The following is a 24,993-nucleotide window of genomic DNA, read 5'->3' as shown; positions in this document are numbered from 1 at the left end:
AGATTTACTATGTGGAACAGAAACGAAACCCAAAAAACTAATACGGTGGCTAATGTGTTGCGTATACATCGATATAATACCGACAGAGATTCGCAGCAATAATGAGATCTGTGGATTATGAAATTAAATTCACTGGTTGTGTGCACAGTAATCAAAATGAGGGAGTGCATCTCACAAAAAAAAGCATGTACGCTGGTCAGCACCTTGTATTGTAAATAAGGTTAATACTGCAGTTAACCAGGTTTTTGACATTTTCTTTTGCCACAGATTTTCACTTGATCTAGCTCCACTGGTCCCATTTCTAAAGTTCCTATATACTGTGCATGTGTTTAGAGATAACCTGGCCATGTAACTGCTATCCAGTAATGATATTCAGGGTGAGGATGACCATAAACTCCCCATTTCCCTTTCCTACCTCCGTTTCACCAAAAGACATATAGAAAACTAATCTAGTTGGAAAACCCCTGTGATGTTTTTCATGTTCCCGTGTTGTAGAACGATGGCTGTACCCACGGCCAGGAGGGATTAACACAGGCTCCTCCGTATTACACCTCCCACTCATGCTTCAGTCCTCTACTTTGCTCCATCCTTCCCAAATTTCCCTTCCACCCCTCCCATCGCCTGCCTTTGTAGCACCACTCTGGATTAGTCACACAGAGAAACTAGGGCTCATCTCCATAACGCAGGATCTGTTTTCAATCCTACGAAGTGAACAAGTATTGAGGCGACGCCTAAAAGAACAATCTCAGTGTCCACCCTCGTGCCCCGGAGCATTGAACCCTCAGACTTTAGCTAACTTCACCCGCGTGCTCGGCAGAGATGAAGCGAGTGAGCGAGGAAGGATTCGGAAAAGTCTGCAGTTGTGAAAGACACGATTTTTACATGATAAATACAACTACGTAGCATTAGCATACCGTCAGAAATCTCATAATTGACTCACTGAAAACCTAAAATCTACTGTGTTTCCTTTTTGTTGAAAATCTAAATACCAAATTCATGGTAAAATAGTTGTAATAATACTGAATTGTGTTGTACTATTGTGAGCACACCTCCCCTGCAGCCCTGTAATGCATGCGTCAATCACAAAGTAGATCTAGTTTGAACACATGCAGCCTGTCTCAATGAGTCATGGCAATGCGTGATGCATCCACTCGAGGTTTAAACTAAAGGTAGCAGATGAGCAAACCACAGATTAGATTTCATGGCCTTGCATGTTATAAAATCGAATCAGCCGTTTGCTGCTGGTGAAGAAAGAAACGATCTAATTGGAAATCACAATGCACTGACATTCATTCTAATTATGACTTGAAGACACGGAATCTATCTTTAAACTAGCTACACATCCACCCAGCATTACATATGCCTCGTTATTTGGATCGATGACAAGTGATCTCACTTACCTGAAATATACATATAACCACCATACACCGTCCCAGCGTGGCCGTAATGTGGTTCATTCATTTTGGCAACATATGTCCATTCATTTGTCCTTGGGTTGTAGCACTCCACGGTAGCTTGAGGGGAAAAGACGGATAAAAAAAAAAAAAAAGGATGCATTAGTATAAAGTAGGTCAAGACACAACTAAGGAGGACAAACGGCAGCAAATGAGGCCTTGGAGGGTCTCAGCGTGGGAGCTAAAACACAGATTAAAATACACAGTACACATCTCTACAACCCCACCAGCACTGAATGCACTGACTGCACAGGAAATGGGGAGATTGTAAGATCCTTTTTATGTGAAAGCCTCCGAGGATGGCTCCACAAATTCTGTGACAAAAACCGGAACAGGGGACGCTGAGATTTATGAGTGACCAATAAATAGGTGAGCGGCCCCTCAACAAGCAGCCAGGGTCGATCACTTTACGGGCTCATTGGGAGCTTGGAAAAGGGAAATATACAGTCGATGAAGTGTTATAAATTATTATTTAAAAATACAAGGAGGGGGTCTTATCTTCACAGTCTCATCTGCATATAACAGGATAACGAGTTACAATATCTTTTAAACGGGGGTGGAGAGGTTGTAAAATAATATCTTGTTTTTACAGAGTGCAGCTAATAGAAACAGTAGTTGGTGAACTGACAGCGGTCAAAGAAGTGGTCTCAGCTGAACATCAAGAATAAAAAAAAAAATCATATTGACTCCAAAATACAGCAGCTCAGGACCAAAAAGCTGCGCCACCTGGGGAAATCTCAGCGGGGAAGAAAAAAAAAAAAAAAAAGAGTGAAAACCGTTCTCTGCTTGCTCAACAACTATCATGAAAGTAACCTTGAGCAGTGCACAACATGTTAGCAGCAGCTCAGTGGAAGTTGAACAGACGTATGAGGAGACGAGACTTCATTAAACTGATTAAATGAATGCAGAGCAGTTATTAAAAACGGTTTCATAAACAAATGATAAAGTTGATTTACCTACAGAGACCAGATGCTCTTCTAAATTGAAAAAAAGGCTTCTTTTTTTTTTAACTCTACCATCAGATTGTCCCATGATCAGCTGAGAAGGTCATGTGCCTGATTTGCATGATATTATCTTCCTGCAGGCTGTCAAGCCGGTAGCTGGAGACATCTGGTCCTAATCACTACGTGGCACACTCCTCTGACCTAGAGCAGCGGTTCCATGTCGGGTCGGGACCCCGTAATGGGGTCGAAAGTTACTGGAAATGATTGATTGTCGCCAATTATTGAATGGTTACAACATACTAACAACCCCACCCCCAAATCTAAAGATATATTTGGTCATTTTGAAAGACACAAATAAGCAATCAACCGAGTCTAATAAGGAATGGTGTCCGACCATGAACCCGTTAAGATTGAAAGCTTCCTCCTGTAAAGATCCGTTTTGACGTTGTCGAGCTCTTTCTTTTATAATCTGGGTATTTCAGACGTAACAATGAAGCCACACCCGTATGACCGACCCAGAGTAAACAGATATAATGCCAGAGCATCCACAAAACACATCAAGGCTGAACCCCGTGCAGTGGAACGTAAAGCAGAAAAAGGCAGTTGTGTAGACAGCCAGTGAACCGGGGCCGTGTACTTTGAGTCTAATTATAACCCAGAAGAGACGCCGGCTCACACAGCGGCCTCTCCCTCTCCCTCCCTCTCCCTCCCTCTCTCTCCACTGCAGTTACAGAGCTGAATTTAAGTATTGGGTGGCACCTCTCTGTGGTCCACAGTTTCGGGCGCTGAGATTCCAGACTGGTTACGCAGCAACCAAACTACAATGGACAGATATAAATATATCACTTCATTGAAGTGCTTCTAGCGGAGGGGCGAGCCGTGTGTCTAAATGTCACAAAATTCTGTTTAAACTATGAAAAGTAATCAGATTACCGACTGAAGATGATCTGACACGATCCCTTTATGATCACGGACAACTTTTATCTGACACTGCATTGTAGTAAATATTGTGAGGTAGACTGCAATATCAAAGTATTCAACTCAACAAAAAGACTTAGTCGTGTGTAGGCTGTGGCTTTGTTGTACTGGAGTGCACTATAATATAGTGACTATATTATCAGGTGAAGAAATAGAAAAACTTACATTACAGCACAACAAAACCCTAAACACCACATCATCAAGCAACAGCCTTAGAATATATGAAACGTCTGAAATGCTGACAAATGAGATTGAACATCAGACGTTGCAAATGGATTCTGCATCACGGCTTTATCGAAGATATTTCACATTCAAGAGCGGCAAATGGGAGAGCGAATGAGTTTTTTTTTTGTTAAAGGCTTCACATCAACAACTATAGATTGAAGCAGAATATTTCATAAGATAAAAACAAAACATGCTGTGAATTTTGAAAATAGATTTTGGCTTTTGGGCTCGAGGACAGACACAATGACAGAGACATTTGATTACCCGCATCAGTATGCTTGCAGCCTTATTACAACGGCACAGTCTCTCTGCTACTGCTGCTCGATATTTAAGTGTATAATCTCATAGAATATTAATTAAAAGGCTTCTGATGTTGCTTGAAAAGAATAAACGAGCAGGGAAATAAACTCACCGAGTTCCCCCGCAGCGTTCCTTCCGCCGACAGCGTAGAGGTGTCCCTTGAGTGCACTGAGGTGGAAGAAGGTCCGTTTCTCATTAAGGCACGCCACCTGCATCCACTTGTTGTAGCGCGGGTCGTACCGGAACACCGTGTCCACCGCCGTCTTGCCTTTGGTGTCGTAGTTGCTTTGGCCGCCCACCACGTAGAGAAAGTTGCCGATGACCGCGATGCCGTGTTGGTAGCGGGGCGCGTCCATGGGCGCCAGCGCCTTCCACTCGTGAGCCTTCTCGTCGAAAAGACGCAGCTCCTTACTCACGACCAGCTGCTGGCGCAGGACGCCCCCCAGGGTGACCAGGTGGGCGCTGTCCGAGCGGATGGCTGTCCGTTCTGACTGCATAACCGGTTGCATGTAGGGCATCATTTGGTAGTTGCTAGCCTCCAGGAGGAGGTTGACGCAGGTGTTGTCCGTGCGCATAAAGTCCACTGTCTGCACGTGATTGATGAGCTCCTGGGGGTTCATGAGGGGAAAGCGGATGTTCTTCATGAGCTTGGCGGCAAAGTCCATGCGACTGTCTTCGTAGCGTAACCAGCGGCAAGCGGCCTTGAACAGGTCCAGCTCGGTGCAGTGTTTCAAGCTGTTGCTGGACAGCACAAACGCCAGCCGGTCAAACGGCAGCTTGACGAACTCTCCCGTGCTCAGCAGCGAGGGGAAGTTCTTCAGGATGAAGTTGTTGACATATTTGTCCACCTCTGTGAGGTTGTACGCGTTGGCGATGCGACCCACCTCGACACAGTTGTCGAGAGAAACCTGCGAGGGGGAAGAAAATCAAAATCTTGGAAAGCTGCAACCGAGACATCTCAGGACATGGACGAATGCATCTTCTCAAACTTATGGAGAGAAACTCGCTTCCTTAGACAGAAGGACTTGAGGGATGCTGCAATCAGAGGCAAATTAACATTCAGTCTACACCTGAACATAAGAGGATTTGCTGCTTTTATTTGTATTCTATCAGTGTAGACTTAATACCTTTTAGTTTTTAGACTGGTGGCAAGACAAATAAGCAATTTCAAGATGTCAATACATGGGCTCTAAAGAAATCAATCTTCGCAATCATTAGTTGCAGCCCTAATTTGCATCCACACAAATTAGTTTCAGTTACATTTTAGTGTATTTAAGAAAAAGCTCATACCTTCTGAACACACCAAAGTCCAGAAACAATGATATAAAATATTTTGGGGGAACAATTGTTAGAATTTTTCTTTTTAAAATCAAGTTATTTCAACATGTTCAACAGCTAATCTACGACTGGCCAACACCAGAGGAAATCTGTGCACTGTGCCGTAATGTGCAGCTTTTGGCTTGTGCGTGTCTCGCTATACTCACCCCAGATATGAGGAAAACCTTGCAGAAGTCCAGCACAGGAAGGATTTGTAAGAAGCTGGCTGCCTCAAGTGTGTCTTGCAGATTCTCCATGTTGAGCGACAACTTGGCCGTGTAGATAAAGTCAATGATCTTCTTCAGGCCTATTCGGTTAACTCCGTGAAGCTTGATGCACATTAAATCCTGTTCTTTCATTCCACCTGCATCGGGAGAGCGTGGGGGGTGGGGTGGGATAAGAAAAGATAGATGTTCAAACGTAATCTCATTTGACTGACAGGTCTGCGCGCAGACCGATTTATTTTAAACTTGAAGAATAAAGCTCGTGCTCGTTATATAAGCTTGATCCTTCAAACAAACATAACAAATTAAATGATTGAATTAAAAAATGCATCATATCATTTGGATGCATATGCCATTGCATGTTAAATGACAGTGAAATGTTTTCAGTGTCCAAGGACTTGCGTTCAGAGAAAGGATTGAAGGTTTTAGGGAGAATCCCATTGCTCAGCATCTGTGCTCACACTAATGAGCTATCGCTCGCTCTAAGTACAGTTTCCCCTTGCTCCTACTTTAACCAGCTTTCCTTTTGTTCTCATTGCACAACAGTCTTCATCTTTATCATATACTTTAAATGCCAAATCAACAAATTTACTTCCACTACGGTCACAATAAGAGTTCCAAAAGAAACACGCCGACTGTTCCCTTTCCCAATCATCCCCTTTCTAAGCTCAGTATATACAATGTAATCCAATTGACAAGGGTGTTAAATTACTAATAAAGATTGAGTGATGAAAAATAAACACCTTATTTTAAATTGGCAGGTTAATACGAAGTGCAATCAAAGCAGTAAGGTCACTTTTTCTAGCAAACATCTGTATTACAAGGTTTCTTTGGTTTCAACAACAAAAATAATTACAAAACCTGGCACATTGTGTTTTTCAGTATAAATACTCTTCCACCACATTTTTTTTTTTTAGATACAACAGTTTATCTGATATTCCTAAAATACCCTTCATGCACTTTACGTTATGTATTTAAATGTATTCAAGGTTCTTCTACTTCTGCATCCAGTGTGCCTGGGAGATGAGACAGGCCAATACGTCCTATTTGCAGGCATTATAAGTACAAACGACCATGAACATGAATGCATAACAATAAGAATAAGCAGGTCGGTTGTATAACATGGAAACTGTTGTGAATAGACACACACACACAATCCTGAAGGGATGTGTGAACAAGGTCAATTTGAGTAATTTCTCCGGAGGCAAAATGACAGTGACGGGACTGCGACTGTGTTAAAGCATGGAAATGTTCATGAATAATAAATGCTTTACCAGAGAATAAAGTGCAGGAACGAAGAATATATATATATATATATTTATATATATATATATATATATATATATATATATATATATATATGATAAAAAGCAATCAAAAGCATGCTTTGTGGCGACAAAGAGCACAACCCACACAAATCAACGTAGGTGGTACCAGTCAAATAGCTGAACATCCCCGTTGAGCAGATGTTCTGGTCAGCGCGAGGCTTTGTGGACCCACCTGTGAACATGGCTTTGAAATAGTCGGACGAGGAGGCCATCATGGCGCGGTGTACGGGGAAAGCTTCATCGCCGTCCCCAGCCACCAGCGTGACGTCGCATAGTAAACCCTCTATCCTCAGCTGGTCAAATCCCTGGGAGAAGAGGAGAAAGGTTAGGGATGCATGCGAGTGATGAGTGCTACTGGGACCAGAGTAGTGGATGACGGCCTGTCAGATAAGACCTCATGGACCAGAAAAAGTACTTGGGAATTATATGTTTGGAGCTTCGGTACACTATCTCTTTGTAAGCCATACAACCTGGTGGGGACGCGTACAGCATGGAGGCCTTACCTGCAGTATATCAGACTTTGGCTACACAGATTCATTCACTACTTTGTCTCTTCAGGGTAATCCCGTCCTTATCCTTAAATCAGAGGTTATTAAGAGGCGTGAATGGCTGCACTGTAAATGTATACGGCGTAGTCTTTAGAGAGTCATATTTTGCATCCGCTGTTTAATCGCTTGGCTGCTGCGTACCTGAGGCTGTCTACACATGCGGTCGGAGGTTTTCCTTTTCTCAAGGATTCGCACTTATCTGCACACCAGATTTCATTCACTAACATTTTATGCTTTGGGGAAAAGGGGTTAATTTAAACAATCCAGTTATTTGCCATGGCCTATGAGTCAGTCATAAATGGTAGCACTAATAGCAAGTAGTAAGAAAACATACAGTACATGCTATTAACATACATCAACTCAAACTCCTGTAATACACAATGGGCACAATGCTTCCAAATGCACCAGCTAAGTGAGTGTGCTTTAACTAACTGTGGCCAAAGACAAATCATCATCCTTCCCTCACTGTGCTCTGACACCAAGATATGAATGCGCAGCAAAAGCAGCCAACACCCATTCATTTTCTATGAGAGCTGGTGACGAAGGGCAGCCATTGCACACGGCGCAATGCCGGCGTCGACTACAATAACTTTAGATGGATCTTACACTTAAACGTCCGCTGCAGTACACTATCTTGCTTTATTAAATAACTTCTTCATCCATAACATCGTTTAAAGAACCTTTCCTGAATAACTTATGGTGCTGATTGTTTTTTGTCATGCATCCAATTTATTTATATTACAGAATGCATTATTTTTAATCAATTAACAACCGTTTGACTTTCTGTTTCTGTGTCATTTTAATTAGATTATTCAGCTACGTGGGAGTTGTTGTTACTTAAGCACTCAAACATCTAAATCAATCTAAAACAATCTAAATCACAGCCTCGCCATCCTGCAACTGGCACAATGTCCTGACTTGAGCCATGTAGCGTACATTGCTCACAGGATATCAAAGGAACAATAAGGAGGAATGGACGCATTAATATCAGACAGTGATGATAATTTGATTTAACATTCAGTGCTTCATGAGAGGTTGTCGCTACGCGTCTACACTCTTACCTGAAGAACCACTGAGCTGTGCGTGTTGCTTGTGAAAAAGCGTGTGTTTCCAGTCTTTGATGCCTGAAGGTGAGCAGAGATGCCCATATCACCATAGCCCAGAGCCACTTTCATGTGAGCGTCGTCGTCCTCCACGAGGGATCTATTGGGACAAAGGGGGAAAACTTCAAAAAGTGTTGCCAAAAACACGTGTTTCCATCTAATTTTAGCTTCTAGAAAGTAGGACAGAGAAGTTTTCAAAGTGACACTGCGTAAGGACATATTGGGGGGGGGGGGGGTAGCCTAATTGTTAGATAAACGTGTCACCTAAAAAGTTGCGGATTTGCAGGCCTGGAGGGGCAAGAAAGATGGTGGCAGGGGCAGTGAGGAAGGCATGACCCGTACTTCCCACAATGCCTTTGGGCAAGGAACTGAACTCCGGCTCTACTAAGGTCACTCACTGGTCTTCAACATGACTAGCTGCTTCCAGATTTCATGAAAATAATGTACATAACACCTACTATCTGTAACATCTTGGAATCGAGAGCTCAGAATGGATTAGATAACTGCAACGAAACATTTTTCTCCGTTGTTCCTTACTGTTATGTCATCTCTTTTGTTCATATTGTAATTGCTTTCATTGTTTCTATTTTTACCATGTAAAGTGCCTTTGAGTACCCTTGGAGCGCTATATAAGTAATAAATAATGTATAATTATTATTATTATATGATGTGTAGGTTGTAAAATGTGAAATACCATCGGAATAAATTAACTGGTTTATGTCAGCAGTTGCGTTGTGCCAATATATGCATGTGAATGCAAACAACGTCTAAGCTGATGAAGTACACACACACACACACACACTTTAACATATATCTAAAACAATATGTGTTGTGAAATCCTGAGAGTAATGTTGTGTTTAGAGCCACTGTGATCCAACTGACTTCCTTAGTATATATGGTTTAGCTATAAGCAGTACACACGTGTTGGAGATATGACTCAAAGAGGCATTTAAATGCAGCCCTTTACCATGTGTACACGGTGAATTTCATGCTCGAAAAAGCAATTTCCCATAAAACGCATTGAACTCATTCCTGCTCCTTGATGCTCATCCTCGGGCCAAAACGTCTACTTTCACAGAAGATAGATCTCATGAATGTAATCGACATATTGACATAAAATCTAACAATACAAAAGCAGACATTTTTGTTAAAAACAACCGTTTATTGCGGAGGCGTATTGAAGACCAGTCTCTTTGCTTGTAGTGACACTCAGTGTTTTGATTCCTTCTCCTTCGATAAACCACACAGCCATGTGATGCATCATCTCTCAGAGTTAAACGAGGACATGAAGTGAAATTTAACTCTTTTTTTAAAACGGGCTGCACAGCTTTGAAAAGATCATTAGTTTTCTGAAAAGCTGCGACTAAAATACAGAAAGACAAAAACATTATTTCTCACTTTTCAGCACTGAGGAAAAACAACCACTTAGGAGACAAAACGCTGCTAATGATGATTGAAGTTAATCAAAGTTTGGTCTCAAAATGTGTAATGTATTCTACAGTATAATAGAAGTCTGTCGAGTCTTAAACAGCCCTCTACTACAGGGAAAATGATTCTGCTCTGCGAGAACGTGGTATATTAGAGGTTCATATTTGAATAGTCCAATTCTTGTGATATTCCCGAGCTCGAGGGCAGTCTGACTAAAATGTAACAGAAAGTCCTTAACGGCTCCGCAGAGAGCGTGAACGTGGAAAGCAGAGTGTGACTCAGAGCCCCAAGGGGAACACTCTCGGGATACGGGTACATTTTGCGCTGACAAAACTGACATTAGAGAATGAAGCTCATTTGGGTAAAAAAAAAATATCCCAACACTCTGTGAATCAACACAATGAGTCATCTTTGATCAAACAGCATAACGGCCTCTTAAGGTTAGATCATCGGCAAACAGTGTTGATTGCACAGCTTTTACTTTGATGCAAAGCTCCTGTGTAGATTACCTCAAAAGTGAGACTGCAGAGTGGATAAAAAAGTAGAATTACTGCTCTGCAATCACGTTGCAGTTTACGTCCATGTCAGTCCAAAAAGGTCTTCACTTCATCATTTCATCCTATTAGATATTTGTATGAATTTGTCATAATCAGTACATGAATTTTTTTAGTTTTTTCCAAAAACTGGTTGTTTTTTTTACCTCCACAATTCTGATCAGTTCTTACTTCGAGCCCAAGTGGACGTCTGTGCCAAGTTTGAAGAAATTCCCTCGAGGCTTTACTGAGAGACGGCGTCCACGAGATCGGTACGGACGGACAATAAAACAACTCCTCATCAAGCACCTCCAGAGAAGAAAGACCAGTTGAGTTGAGGAAGGTTGGTATTTTTAAAGATAAAGAAGTTAATATAACACCAAAAGGAACTAGAGCTTGAGGACGTGTGGCTGATTATTATACGGGTAGTTTGTGTGAACTGTTTTTAGTAAGAGTTGTTGCACGAGAGAGGAGCTACACACCACAATGGCTCACAAACATCTACAGTTCAATAACATTTATATAATGAAGCAACTCTAAAGTCCGTGTGTGTGTGTGTGTGTGTGTGTGTGTGTGTGTGTGTGTGTGTGTGTGTGTGTGTGTGTACGCCTGATTGTTCTGTGGCTTGCAGAGCGCTTTTTATCATTTGTAAGGAAACATCCTTCGTTATTCAGCAGATCTAAATAAAATATAGCTTTTAGATGCTGGAAGTATGTTTGAAATGAATTTCGTTAATGCAACATATTTAGGCTGATGTCATCTGATATGCAAAATGTACTCATTCTCACCTTTCAATGCCACTCTATGTGAAGAGTAATCACATATAATGCTAATTGTGTAAATCTATAATAGGAAGGCAGAGCAGTCTTTATGGAACAGATGCACAGAACACTGAACAACGCACGACTATTATTACCAATAATGGTGCTATAATGGTTTGTGCATCTCTCACATAAAGACTGCTCTGCCAGTCTCTTCTTCTTATGGCACATCTGATTAGAAACCATGTCAGTAATGTGTTATTAAATCAAACATCGCGACAGAAAATGCTATTAACAAATATGATCCTGAGTAAGAGAGTGCAGGATCTGTTTTCTTTGAATACAACTTAAAAAGGGATCGAGGAGATTTGATGTTAAATATAGTCATTAGATCCGGACCCATCTAGACAGACAGACAAAGCTTCTACTAACGGCTGAATCAATAAGCCAGGTTAAAGGCTCATGCGTCATTATTTTCTACTTAAACGCTGACCTGTAAGAACAGAGAATGGAAACGCTCCGTAATGTTTACAACGTGCACGTTAATATGAAACGGTCCTGCTTTTAACGATCATATTAAAAAAGGAACTATTGCACAATGATTGATTCACTTTACAGGACGAGTATGCGGGGAGACGTTCTCTATCTAAGAAGATGCACAATAACGAAAATTATTTGCAGTCTTGAGGTCCCTTGGAGATGAAAAGCATCTGTTGACTGATACACTGTGTGCTTTGGCGGCATTAATCTGGTTAGAAAAGTAATCAAGAGGAAAAAGTTACACGGCAACTTTTGCTAATGAAAACATTCCTTCTCTTTCCTTATCAAAGAAACCTCACTTTAGGGCTCCGATAGACTGATCAAACGTTTTGTGTGGAGTCACATCTTTAAACTTGAACACACCACGAAGACTTCGGCCGGCTAACAGTGAACCGCAGTCTCTCTTTTTCAAGACTTTAAAAGATTAGGCCAAAGACATTTGGAGTACATTAAACAAAGACTCATGGGGTACATGATGGGGTACATTAAACATTAAGAGAAGGTCAGGTGGAATCTACTTGTCATTCTTTCCACATGCTGTACAAGGACTGAGGAACGGGTAGGAAGGACCAATGAGAACACATAAGCAACAACAACATAAGCACAAAAACACATCTGCTAGAACAAGAGGTAGAAACAAACAACTACGGTCGTGGTCACACATGCTTAAGGTCTGTTGTATTTCTAAGATGATGAGGAGAGGATGGATTCAGGAATAAAAAGGGAGATGATCATGGACCACGTCTACTAGGGACTTTGTGAACACCACCACGAAACGCTGAGGAACTTGAACAGTGGAGACAATCACACGGACACACACAGCACACAGGCAATGCACTGGCACATTTACCCCGTCAGGTGGTAAGTCGGACAGGCAGCGAGGAGAGAGTGGGCTGTCCAAACCACAAAGGAGTGATGGTGGCTGCCGGAACGAAAACAAAGAAGACAAGAGCTACAACATCCCGTATCAAAGTTCTGCTCTTCCTAAAAGAAATAGAGTCTGCACACTGTATAGAAAAGGCAGCACCTGGTATTCATCATCTGGATACGCTTGCTTTTGTGAATATGTTCCTGCTCGACCTTAAAGACATCAGACGACCTGGCGAGTGAATCTCTAGCTGCTGCCGTGGCCCGTTTGAAGATGATGGTGCCTAAAGCGTGACTGCAGCTCAGCACTGACCAATGCAAAAGAATCATTTATTAAACATCAGAGGATATTTCACCATCTCTGAGCCTGTCAAACATCTATTACCAAGGCCAACTGTGGGTTTATTTTAGGTTTCGTTTTTATGTGTATCACTTTTTTTCAATAATTACACAATGTCACAAATGTCAGTGTTTAATTCAACGTGATGTTTGACAACTCAGCACCTGAGATGTGTCCTATACTGAATGATGAGTTCATACACAAGAGTTTGGAGTGTTTCACAGCAGCATATCACAGCACGTTGTTCACTTTTAACAGAATGAGGATTCATTGATTATGAAACCTCACATCAAGCAATGCATTGTGGTACAGAGTATACCGTTATGTCAGAAGCTTTAAATTAGGGGGAATTAAAATGATAGATGACGGAGATAAAATCAAGGTATCGTTGTGTTTAATAAAAACAACACTCGATCTTATTCATCAGATTAGAGGATGGCAGATTCATTGTACCAATTAAGTTAATGAGGAATCATCAATTGGTATTTATGGTTATGTTACAGAGCTGTTATTAGTTCAGTGCAGCAATTTCTCATGTTTACACTTTAGACCAATTTGCTCTTACAGCCTCTTATACTTTAGAGTTTGCTTTTTTTCTTCCCGCAACAAAAACCAGAGCATACGTTGTTGACTACATCGGAAAGGACAAAAAACGCCATGCTGTGGATCATATATTCAGGTCAGTGACACATAACGTGTTTTATTTTCACCTGAGCAGGGAGAAAGAGAGGGCTGGAGGATTGAGAAACAAGGGTAGCAGTCTATGCAGGTCTGTTATGCCAGTGCAAAGCTTAAGAAAACATCCTTCCACCAGTGACAGTTTAGCTGAAGCTAAAGTCAACTTGGCTTTTTCCCTCCGATGACAGCGGAAGGGTCTTAAAGGATTAATGAGTATAGCTTTGCAGCCTCATCATGCTCAGACGTGCATTGATATTGAACTTCATTAATCTGTTTCAGGTTCATAACATCTGAAAGACCAATGTTACGTTTCAAAATGTTCGTGGAGAAAAGAACTTGCATGGTCAAGTTTACTGGTGTAAGTGCTCATTGTGTCTGGTCCTGGGCCTCGCTTTAAAATGATTGGTTACTCAGGAGACAGGAAGAACCCCCCTTGAAAATAGCCAGAAATCCTGAATTAAATGCATGTACTGCTTATGCAAAATTGATATGCAGCCCATTATTCTTGGACTAATTCCTGTACAAACTGCGTCACACGGACATTTAAAAAAAGTTTGAGTTGCTCACAGCTACTGTGGACTTATGTGACCTATTGTTTTAAACAGGAACACAGGAAGAGCCTGAGAGCAAAAACAGACACAGTAGAAAACAAAGAGGCTACCTCTACCGCCCACAAGACTCCTACAGTCTGGCTGCTGTCCTCACAACAGGCACTGCAGCAGCCGGATCTGAAGCAAGCCGAGCGACGGCAGAGCCCCGAAACTGAAGGCTCTTCTCAATCACTGGGCTGCATGTTGAACAGCTTCTACTCCAGGCGGGGGGGGGGGGATCGTATGACGCAGTAGTACTCAAGTAAAAACACCTTCACAATTCACTGCAGTCCAATACAATGGCCAATAAAACATGGTGTTGAATTGACTTATAGTCATACACACCTTCTAATATCATGCAACACAATACATCAACGATGCTGCGGCAGAAAACACTGCTGTGGCTCAAGCTGAACCACTATTTGCAAACATGCAGTACAGTGTCACTTGGATTTCTAATACTGCAGAGGTTGTACGTGGATGTTATTTCCTAAATTATTTAGCTGTAAGAGTACTGAACACTTACATCAAATTACAAACCTATCAAGTTTAAACACATTTGTCTTCTAGTATACAAGCACGCAGATATTCAGCAGCTTCCTCTTCACCTTTCCTGCAGCAGCAACACTACCCCCCCCCCCCCCCCCCCCCCCTCCTTCAACACAACTGAAAATTAACAACCAAGAGGAAAAAAAAAAGTGTGAAATTCTCTCAACATTTCAGAGGATTGGGTGCAGCTCTTGTTTCCCTTTCCCCATCGAGAAGCAGTCGGGCAGAGAGAAGGAAGTAGTTACGCCGTCTTAAAATTCTTCTACCGTACCGTCTTCTGTTCCATCAAGACAGACTTCTGGTGCATCTAAAACGTGACGTGTCTGGTGGATGGATCGCAATATGAACATGTTCATCGTCTTAATAAATACAGACATTTGCTTTTAAAAACAAGCCTTCGATCTGCGATCACTTATCAGACTATTCACACATCTGTGTTCCGTGTGTTTGATAAATGGTTGTTTGCTCTGCCCCATTATGGTCAAATTGTCACTTCCCTAATTAATACTGTGACTTAACCACCTGAATGGATGGTTGCAATGTACTATTCACGGACTCTTAATTGCTGGAAATCACACGTAAATATTCTGATTTAAAAATAAATTAGCATGGATTAAACCGTTCCAAAAACAAATGAAAAAATGGAGTAAATGTGGAAGCAATTGGATTAGAGAAAGTTCCAGTGTTCATGAGAGCAGAAAATCTGCGATATGATAAACAAAACACGTGAAAATAACCCCCCAGGGTGCCACAAAATACATGCAGACTATGTGAATTTGATGAGTTTAGTGATTAGGTTATGCGTTGTATTGAGCATTAAGTATTGGCGGCTCACTCTGTCCACAACAAACCTTCCACGATCTCCAGATAATTGCTCCAATCATGCTTAGAATCTAAGCAATTTGTCAGTTTTAATGAGTCTGTAATTACACTTTATAATCAAAGAGCGCTTTCAAAAGGCCACAGCCTTTGCATCAAAAAAAAAAAAAGGGGGGCGGGGAATTGATGAGAGCCTTAAAATTAAAATTTTAAAAAACAGTTTGAAACCGCACCACGAGCAGTTAAACCAAAACCTGCTTCATAGCGTGTTTGCGTGTGGGTGGAGTGGACAATCTGTCGACATGTACCGAATGCTTAATCAACCTGAAAGATGCTGTATGAAGGAACACGACCCAGCTGAGTGTGTGTGTGGAAACCAAAAAAGACAAAATACACGGAACTGTGTCGTCACTGCAGATGTGAACCCAAGGACTGAGTCCAGACACTAAACAAAAAGGCCAGAGATGTGTCAGAGCGATGGGGAACTGGACGTGTCAGCAAAATTTAGCTTGGACTCAAATAAGAAGAGAGGAATAACTTTGCATACAAAAGAGGGTTAATCTCACTGTAACTATCTAAACGGGGACGTACGATTAATTGGAGATCCTTCCATGATCATATAGGTCACCTTCCGTTACATGTGGCCAATTACAACCTCTGAATTCACAGAGATTCGCAGGATGGTGGCCAGTAGCACAGCTGGGTCTATCGGCCCCTCCACCTCACTCCAAGCTACCAAACTAACCAGCCTTCTCCGTATGGGTCCGCTCTCCTCCCGGCTCGCTATAGCCATTGTCTCACCCGACTGAACTCGGTTGATGCTCTGCCAGCCAGACTGCCCGGGCCTCCCTTTAGGACTTTCAATGAAAATAAATGATCCCCGTGTGGATCTAATGCTTTTTGTACAAAATACGGCCACCGGTCAGCAAGAACCTAATGTCCATTCCAAAAGGCAGATACATTAAAAGCTCCACCACGATGCTCTAAAGTTGATAATGGACACATATACATATTAAAAACTCTGACACTCATTTAAAAACAATGGCAGATGTTGCACTCTGGTTTAATGAAACTGATCATATATTGTTTGACATCACTGTGATCAGTGTCCATCGACAGCCTGGCATTTAGAGACCATGTTAATCATTCACTCGTCTTATTTAAGAGCAGCTTGATTCAGTGGAACTACTTTTTAGCTGATGTGGCACACCGGCTGATTCTCTGCCTTCCATCAAAATGGAGAAGCCAACACATGTAAGGAATAAGACACACGTGAGGGTTGTACGAGGTACTTATCTATTGTGTATGACGGTTTGGAGAAGCAGACGGGAGTTACATGGAAACCGAGCAATGTACTGCGGTGGACGGGGACATCAGCACGTATTTTGGCTTAAAGAAAGAAAGGCTTTTCAGCGCTCTACCTTACTGTGAGAAAACCATTTCTGACAGGGAACTGAAGAGGACAAGCCGTATCCATCCATGGTCACATTTTGGTTTTCTCCAATGGATTCTGGTGGCTGTGGCCCCATTTAAAAACATCCGAACGGTCCCTTTAATGTGTAAATGTGTGATCCATCTGTACTTGCACTTTAGAGTACAATCGTACAGTATTTTAGTTTGAACATCATCCCTGACTGAGTCCAATTAACACATAAGAAGTATCTGGTGACACCCTTGAGTACAATTCCACTGTTTTATGCATTTTTAAAACAGATGACGTTCAAAGTCAAAGTAAATGAAAATTCTCAGTGAAAAACCAGCTCTTATTCAGTTTGATGCCAGCTGTCAAATTAACATTTTTTTTCCTATTAATTTTAGAATAGATGAATTGTTTAATTGATCGAACAAATGAATGCAAGTTGGTAATAAAGTAGGTTTCAAAGAATGTGAAGCAGTGGGCTCATAACAGCAGCAGCAGAGGATTCAGCAGCAGAAGGATTTGACGAAACACGAGAAGCATCTACGGTCACAAATATCTGTTAAAAGAGAAAAGCTTTCATTTGACTTATATAGCTGTACATTCTGCATTGAATGTAATCTGGTCACACTGGCTTTAATTGCAGTCTTAACACTAGAAATACTTTTTTTAAAACGAGATTGTTTTGACTCAAGTCGTAAGCCATTTTAGCAGCAGCCTGCATGTTTTATTTTCTTAAAGTGTGCATTTCTTTCAAACAAAACATACATATATATATATATATATATATATATATATAAATAAATCAGTAGAACCAAAAGGCAGAAGATACATAACTTCTAGACTCTAATGTGCTGGAGCACAATATGAAGGTCAGAATGTGCAAGGTGTGATTTCATTTTTAGATTTCCTTTGAAGGATTGATTTTCTCATTCCCATTTTGCCTCGATGAGATTGTTGACAGAAAACATAGCGAGAGAGGAAAGGGGGGGGGGGGGGGGGTGCTAAAGGTCCCCGACTGGAATCTAACCGGCTTTGCCGCAGTTGAGGATGCCGGCTCACCATGCCACCATTACTATAGACAGCAGTCACACATATATTAAGTGCTTTGTACTGAACCACTGTAAAATGAGGGATGACGTTCATTTCCCAGACTTTATGTGAAATAAAATATAAAACCCAATGACGTTTACTGAGCGGAAGATTATTCTATGGGCCGTGCCGGCAGTGGGCCTTAAACCGTTCCTTTGCTAGCATTCAAATCTGCACCACAAGCAGTCCTCCGGTCTATATTTAGATTAGGGCGGTTTCAAAAACAGACATTGTGAAAAACAAATTATTTATACATCATGTGTGACAGATATTTTAAACTCTCTCTCGTGTGTGTCCTCCATATACAAAGATTACCCGAGCAGCAGCACACCAAGTTAAAAATGTCTCCAAAGCCAAGCGAACAGTTGCACCACTCAAAGGACCTATAAAGAGGGACTTCTCCCTGACCACAGACTAACCTATAATTGGGGGCCCCAATATTAGCTCACAGCTCACAATGTACACGTTTCAAAAATAGTACGTGGTCTGGGAGGGCAGAGTGAGGTGGAGCCTCAAGGCGTTGGTGTGTGTTCTCCAATGAAGACACGCTAGTGCCATCCGCCTGCATCTTAAGTACACTTAATGCACTGTCGCCCTTGCGTTTTCATTGGTGGAGTTGTCTTAGACGTGTTGGTGTTAAGATCCTGCATACTGGTCCTGATTAATGCTGTAGCGGGAGGAGGATACTGATGACATACAGTAGTTAAGTCACTTTTAAAGCATTGACACAGCGTGATTTTTTTTTTTTTAAATGAGTTTAGAAATAATCCCAAAACGATGATCCATCAAGATAAGATAAGAAAGATGTAATGTAATCGAGTATGCCACATAGAAATGGACCATGGCCGGTCTATGACCATTTATACAGAAATTCTAAATTATACATACAACGATATGATCATTTAAATGCCCCAGAATAAATAAATACAAAATCTTTTATGACAAAAATCTGTACAAACCAGCAAGAAATACATTTTTTTAGTGTCAACTTGTGCTGCTTTATTTTGAAGGAGCTTTATTACACACCAAAAACTCAAACAAATCACCAACAACGGCGCAACATACCTGTAGACTGGACCATTATTAAATGTTCATGGACAAGATGGAGATTTTACTCAGAAATTTCCACTCCTTGTTGGCAACTACATTATGAACTAAAGCACAGTTTGGGCCTTTCTATTATAGATCCCAGTGAAGCTGAAATAACTGGAAGGTTGCTGGTTGCATCCGTCTGAATAAATCCGGGTGGGGAGGTGAAAGAACAATGACTGCTACAACCACTAAGGTGCCCTTGAGCAAGGCCCTTAAACAAGGCCCTTAAACCACTCCCCCCACCACTCCCCAACTGCTCCAGTGGAGCTGCTCAGTGGCCAACAGATAAGACTGTGGTAGAACTGGACAGCTTCCTAGATGTGAATTTATGCACGTGTGTGTGTGTGTGTGTGTGTGTGTGTGTGTGTGTGTGTGTGTATCAGGGTGTTCCAGCTAAACTACCAAGATTAAAACCAAAATTACAGAGTCAATAGTGCCAATAGCGATTGATTTTGAGGAGCCTTACTTAATGTGTACTTAAGTAGGGACTATATGTACATGTTTTGTACATTTAGAGCTAGTCATGTAGCAGATGTGATCCGCTTCACTGAGGATGGAGCACAGATTTCTCTTGCTGGGATGCAGTAATATGTCTAAAATAAACATGTCTGTAAACCTAGCAAAATTAAGCTCTTAAGCTCATAAGTAAAGCTGCATGATAACTGGAGACTGCATAAATCCAATTTTGCAAAAACCCACCCGAGTAAGCCTATAAAATGACCTTAAGGCTATCGGCTAGCCTAGCATGCCGTGTAAACTGTGTCGTTTTCAAGCTTTTGGTTCTCACTCTCTGTAGGCCAAAGCCATGGAACAAAAGTCAACCGAGACACTTGTCCATTTCAGCAGAGCAGCAGGAAACGGGGGGGGAGAGAGAGGATGGCGAGAGGCACTTTCATTCTACCCTCCCCCCCCCTCCTGAACAGTAGCAGATGACAATAGCTTCTAAACCAGGGCACGCCAGACATCCTGACAAAGGCAGGCTCCTCCCAAGCTGCCAAGTCCCTGCTCCCAAATAAACAGAGCCACAGGGAGAGGGCAAGAGTCGGGGATGTGGTGCTCGCTATGTCCCGACTATAGCTGGCAAAATGAGTCCTTCTGCCCAGGAGCAGAACTACACAATGCATGCAGGGCAAGGAAAACCTGACACACTACGAGACTCGGTTGCATTCTGCCTAATTAGGGCTGCAACGGAAAAAAAAAAGATTTACAAAGAAATAAAATAAATAAGAAACTGAAACAGCTCCCCAGTAGCACAATGGGATGATGAGAATGCTGTTCAGCTCATACTCACATGTAGGCAGGTGAAAGGGGTGAGGACCTGGATGTCTTAAGAACGGGTACTGGGAATTTCCAGCTGACGGGAGAACCGCTTTTCCATTTCAACGGCATGTTGGTGTCACCAGACTGGTGCTACAGCAAGACCAACAGCAAAGACCATTTCCATGAAAAGGTTCCCGATGCAGTCTTCCATCCCACTCTGCCCACACCATTTAAGGAGGAGGGAGAGCAGCAGCAGCTACAGAAATACACTGGTAGAGGCAGTGCGGGCTTCAGTCAGGGCTGTGACTTCAGCAGCAGCACAGAGAAGCCAATAGATTGCATCCACCACGACTACTTGTCCTGCTGCATTCACGGCTGTCTTGTGGTAGGAGGAGGAGGGGGTGGGGTGGGGGGGGAGAAGCCCAGCCTTCCCATCACTCTTTCATGGTTTATGAAAAGCCCAGCAGCTGAGCAACAGTGCCACCTTGTTAAAGGAGCTGTGATTACAGTTCTGGATCTCTGCTCCATGTAAAGACATGGAGCAGAGATAAAGGAGTAGGAGAAAGAGGACAAAAAAAACCCTGGGTGACATTTGGGATTTGTCTGAAAATGTAATTTAAAACACAAATAGGAGTCTTTAACTATCCAATGGTAATCAGTTATTCCTTATGTGTTGAAGTGTGGGTATTAAGTAATCAAGTAGTCCTCACAGTGTTCATCTGGGGTATTTTCATACATGACAACGTATGGAGAACATTTTAAAAATGTATATTTAAGATATGTGCACAGGGAATGCAGCTGTGGTTGAAGCCCCCCATAAAACAATCAACGTCACGTTTGAAGCAGCTGTACTGTATTTTGAAACTGTCAATACAATTCAGTAAATAGCACTTCAGTACGTAATATTCTTGTAAAACAAAAAGGTCAATTAGATGGCAATCTGCATGAAATGTGTTTATAACATGGTTATAATAATTTGACTTGGACAGACGTGATCACTATAAGACGTTTCCACTGCAGTCATTTTCTAGTGGACGCAGCAGTCAAATGCAAAAGAGTTAAAATATGTATTATCTTTTCAGCGTATGTCTCGTCACCGTTGTATTCCAAGTTTCAAGACTTGGAGAGCCGCTAAGGCGAATTAACAGATAATTCTGAAAACATGCTCAAAAATCCCTCGACTTAAGATGTAGGCTTTTTCCACATATCATGTTTGGACGCGGCTGTGCTTTGTGTTTTGGCTAAACAATAAAACAGACAGAGGGATAAATGAGTGTTATTCTGGAGCGTTCATGAGTAGAGTCAGTCATAGTCAGCCCGAGAGCAATCAGTGTAAGTTAACAAAGGTGTACCAACACAGCTCGCACCAGACTTTCTGATTCACACTTACAGCAACCCATCTGGTATGAGAAACCTTTCCTAAATGATGCAACAAAGCGCCATGGCCAGACTCAAACAGGGGATGTGGCGGCTCATGGTCAGGTCGTACTGGAGAAGAAAAGGTTCATACGCGTATACTGGAGCCTTAGGCCACCAGGATGCCCCATCAACTCTCCACTTAAAAACACCCCTTGTGTAAAAATCTGTGTAAAAAAAAAGAAGAAAGAAAGGCTTTTAGCAAATGAGACGCTGTAGCGCTGCTGTACCCAACGTTCAGATAAGGAGAGAAAATTCATATCTCTCAGAAAACACAAGTTGTCATGCCTATCGTCCTGCCCCACTTTCATGAAATCAATTAGATTTGTTGGATTACTGTGCAAGAGATTAAGAAACAGCAACGTCTGATGTAATCCATAATAAATAATAACATTAACACGGTCATGTTAGTTAAAAGTGAATCTTTAAACTATCTAAAAGCCCCAGGCAACCGGTATCTAAGAAATCAATTCCAGTTTAACTACCTCACAAAGCAAATGTCCTCTTATTGGCTAATGAGAAAAAACATCAGTATGGGTCATATTACTACAGCAGTAATGGCACAGCAAGAATAATTAGGATTCACAAGTCCACGGAAGTTCAAAGTAAACGTGCTCTTCCTCCATGTCAGACAGAGATTCCTTGCCAATAATGAAAACAGCAATAAGCTGACGGAGAACGCAACCATTTGGTGCTACCTATAAAAAAGGTATGCAACAAATAAAAACACACACACACCGCTCTTCGGGAGCTTCCTCGCGGTGAAACTAAACATTCCTCAGAAGCCAACTGAAGGAAAAACTTGCCCAAATGTGTCACCCCATCTGTCATCAGTCACAGGCTTGATCTCGATACGTATATGCTATTCCATAACTTTGCATTATTTGCTGATATTCTGTTGGAAGTTGAGAAACAAAGTGCACGACGTACCAGTTTATCTTATGCAAATTAAACTCCCACATGTTGTCAGCTCGTAAAAACATTTGTATGTTGCCAGCACCAACACTGTGCCCAGTTGAAAACCCCTATTTCAGTGTACGTCGACCAAAAAAGTAAGCAAAGTGGGCTGTGACAATAATGTTTGAGTGACAGAATGATTGCTGGCAAATAGTGACACATTTTGCCATCATTATGCAAAGGTCATTTAGGCATGGAAGAACTGCCACAGGTGAACTAATGTCACAGAAACACCTTGGGTGACACTCTGGTAAGATGCTTAGCGGTGGCTCTTCACCCTGTTGATGAGCGCCACCGTGCTTTTCTCCCTTACAATCTAATCAGGGATTACCTGATTAACAACTCCAATTCCAGGGAGAAGCCATTACCTAGCCCCGACAGACAGGACTAAAGATACCTGCTGTACTGTATACGAGTCAAGAATTATTATGATGAACCATCAATACGGAGTCAAAAGTAGATTTATTTTAATAGGTAATTTTACGGGGTTGCAAAACAGCTACTACTACAGCTACTGTTAACAACTTTTGGGCAGTAGAATGTGTACAGTTAAAGTCCACTAATACACATTTGTACAGTTGCCAGCGGAATAATGAAATATGAGACATTGCACATTACCTGTCATGTAGTCCAATGGGCATCGTCTCCCCTCTGTGTACAGGGTGCTCCATACCCTCGCCAAAACCACACCTCAAAAACATAAAGAAATGGTACTTTAACATTTGAATTAAGTCTTTTGTCTAAACAAACATTCAATTTCACCCAAGAAAAGCAAGATAAAGCTGTTACATGTAGACGCGTTTTGATTCAGCAAGTCAGTTTCATATCTGCACGTTTAACCGAACTTCCTTTTTTATTTAAATGTTACAGTCTGCACACTATTTTACATACAATGTATTGTCTAATTTGGACAGTATCCCATTGTTGTAACAGAGAAACTCTTTCCATAGTCATGCATAGATGGTTTCAGAATCTGGCACTCTTATTTCCAAAAGATACAGAGTAAACAAGAGTATTATTTTACTACAGATCACAAGTAAAACTACCTTACAGTTACACAGTATTAAAAAGGTAAAAAGAAAGCATCAAAATGTATATTTTCTACAACTGAGAAGGAAAAATAAATAGCAACACCTAGCATAATTTAAACTTTAAAATTTTCACATTTTTCTAAATAAGACTAATAATGGCATCAGACTCAGTAAATATCAAAAAGTTGACTTTCAACTTTATCCTGAAAGCAAACGTGTGTGTCTGTGTGACAGACTTTAGCTTCTCACACACACACACACACACACACACACACACACACACACACACACACACACACACACACACACACACACACACACACACACACACACACACACATTACCTCTTGAAGTTTGGTGATTAACTCAAAATAATGTGAATATATTTGCATTCATGTCCCACAGAAGTTGATGGCCTTTCCTTGAGCCCCATCCCCTTCTGAAATGTGACAGTGGCATCATATTTCTAACTTGTTGCTTTACACAGAACTAGGCTAATTGAAGCTAAAACTATCTGGTGTGTTTTTTTTTTTTTTTTTTCTTTTTTTTTGACAGAACCACCTTTTATTTTGAAATTCAGCTGATATGCTGTACAAAATGAAAGGCGTACATCAATGTCTTAGAAGAATGACAACTGGCCCACGGTAAAGTTTCCTCACTAGTCTGGTTCATGTTGTTATAAACATGTTAAAAATGACATGATTTTAGTGACACAGAACTGATAGGAGTTGACAGTTTACCTCTGAAAAAGCTCTCAGACAGGCACGAGGTGGAACGTTCCTTTAAAAGCTAAAGTGAGATATATGTCACTAAGTCTACGGCGAGGTAGCCCACTTGCTTGCTAGCAGAAGCTTTCAGCCTACCAGGATCTGGCGTTAAAAGTGTCTTTATTTTGTCCAGACTTTAACAGTTATATTGTCACGTGAAGACACGCTGACAGATCGGAGCTTTTGCTAGTTTTCTAGCCATGTTGCCGCAACACAGTCGTTACATCTCCAGTGGGAACAGGCTATGTGGCTAACTAGCCAAGCTAACCCTTTACATTGGCTAGCTTGAGATAACATTAGAAGCAGGACAACCGGCTATATGACTGTTAAGTTAGTTGCTGGTATACATCGTTCGCTAGCTAGGTTAGCTTAACTAACAACTAAAAGACCGGGGTCTTAACACGAGTTAGTTGGGTTAGTTATTAGTTAGTCAGG

At 41.5% G+C, this 24,993-nt stretch overlaps 1 protein-coding gene across 4 annotated transcripts in view; it reads right to left on the bottom strand.

Annotated features, from left to right (window-relative positions):
* klhl13 (kelch-like family member 13) overlaps nucleotides 1–24,993 on the bottom strand; it is a 29,643-nt gene that overhangs the window by 4,407 nt on the left and 243 nt on the right. Inside the window, exons 2-9 of one of the 4 annotated variants that reach the window (XM_076101769.1) lie at nucleotides 23,379–23,450; nucleotides 12,711–12,858; nucleotides 12,534–12,605; nucleotides 8,380–8,521; nucleotides 6,943–7,075; nucleotides 5,386–5,582; nucleotides 4,014–4,809; nucleotides 1,401–1,514 (exon numbers count right to left, since the gene is read on the bottom strand). In XM_076101769.1, the coding sequence (XP_075957884.1) occupies nucleotides 1,401–1,514; nucleotides 4,014–4,809; nucleotides 5,386–5,582; nucleotides 6,943–7,075; nucleotides 8,380–8,521; nucleotides 12,534–12,605; nucleotides 12,711–12,858; nucleotides 23,379–23,385 (1,609 nt within the window). In that variant the 5' untranslated portion in view covers nucleotides 23,386–23,450. Of the gene's footprint in view, nucleotides 1–1,400; nucleotides 1,515–4,013; nucleotides 4,810–5,385; nucleotides 5,583–6,942; nucleotides 7,076–8,379; nucleotides 8,522–10,358; nucleotides 10,692–12,533; nucleotides 12,606–12,710; nucleotides 12,859–20,418; nucleotides 20,657–23,378; nucleotides 23,451–24,993 lie in introns of those variants that run through there. The other 3 variants (XM_076101770.1, XM_076101773.1, XM_076101772.1) reach the window with 3 other exon arrangements.

This window comes from Anarhichas minor, unplaced genomic scaffold, assembly GCF_050575085.1.
Source record: "Anarhichas minor isolate MPS153535 unplaced genomic scaffold, ASM5057508v1 ptg000027l, whole genome shotgun sequence".
NCBI classification, from domain to species: Eukaryota; Metazoa; Chordata; class Actinopteri; order Perciformes; family Anarhichadidae; genus Anarhichas; species Anarhichas minor.
Note: the sequence above shows the minus strand (reverse complement) of the source record. Positions and strands in the feature narration are given on the sequence as shown.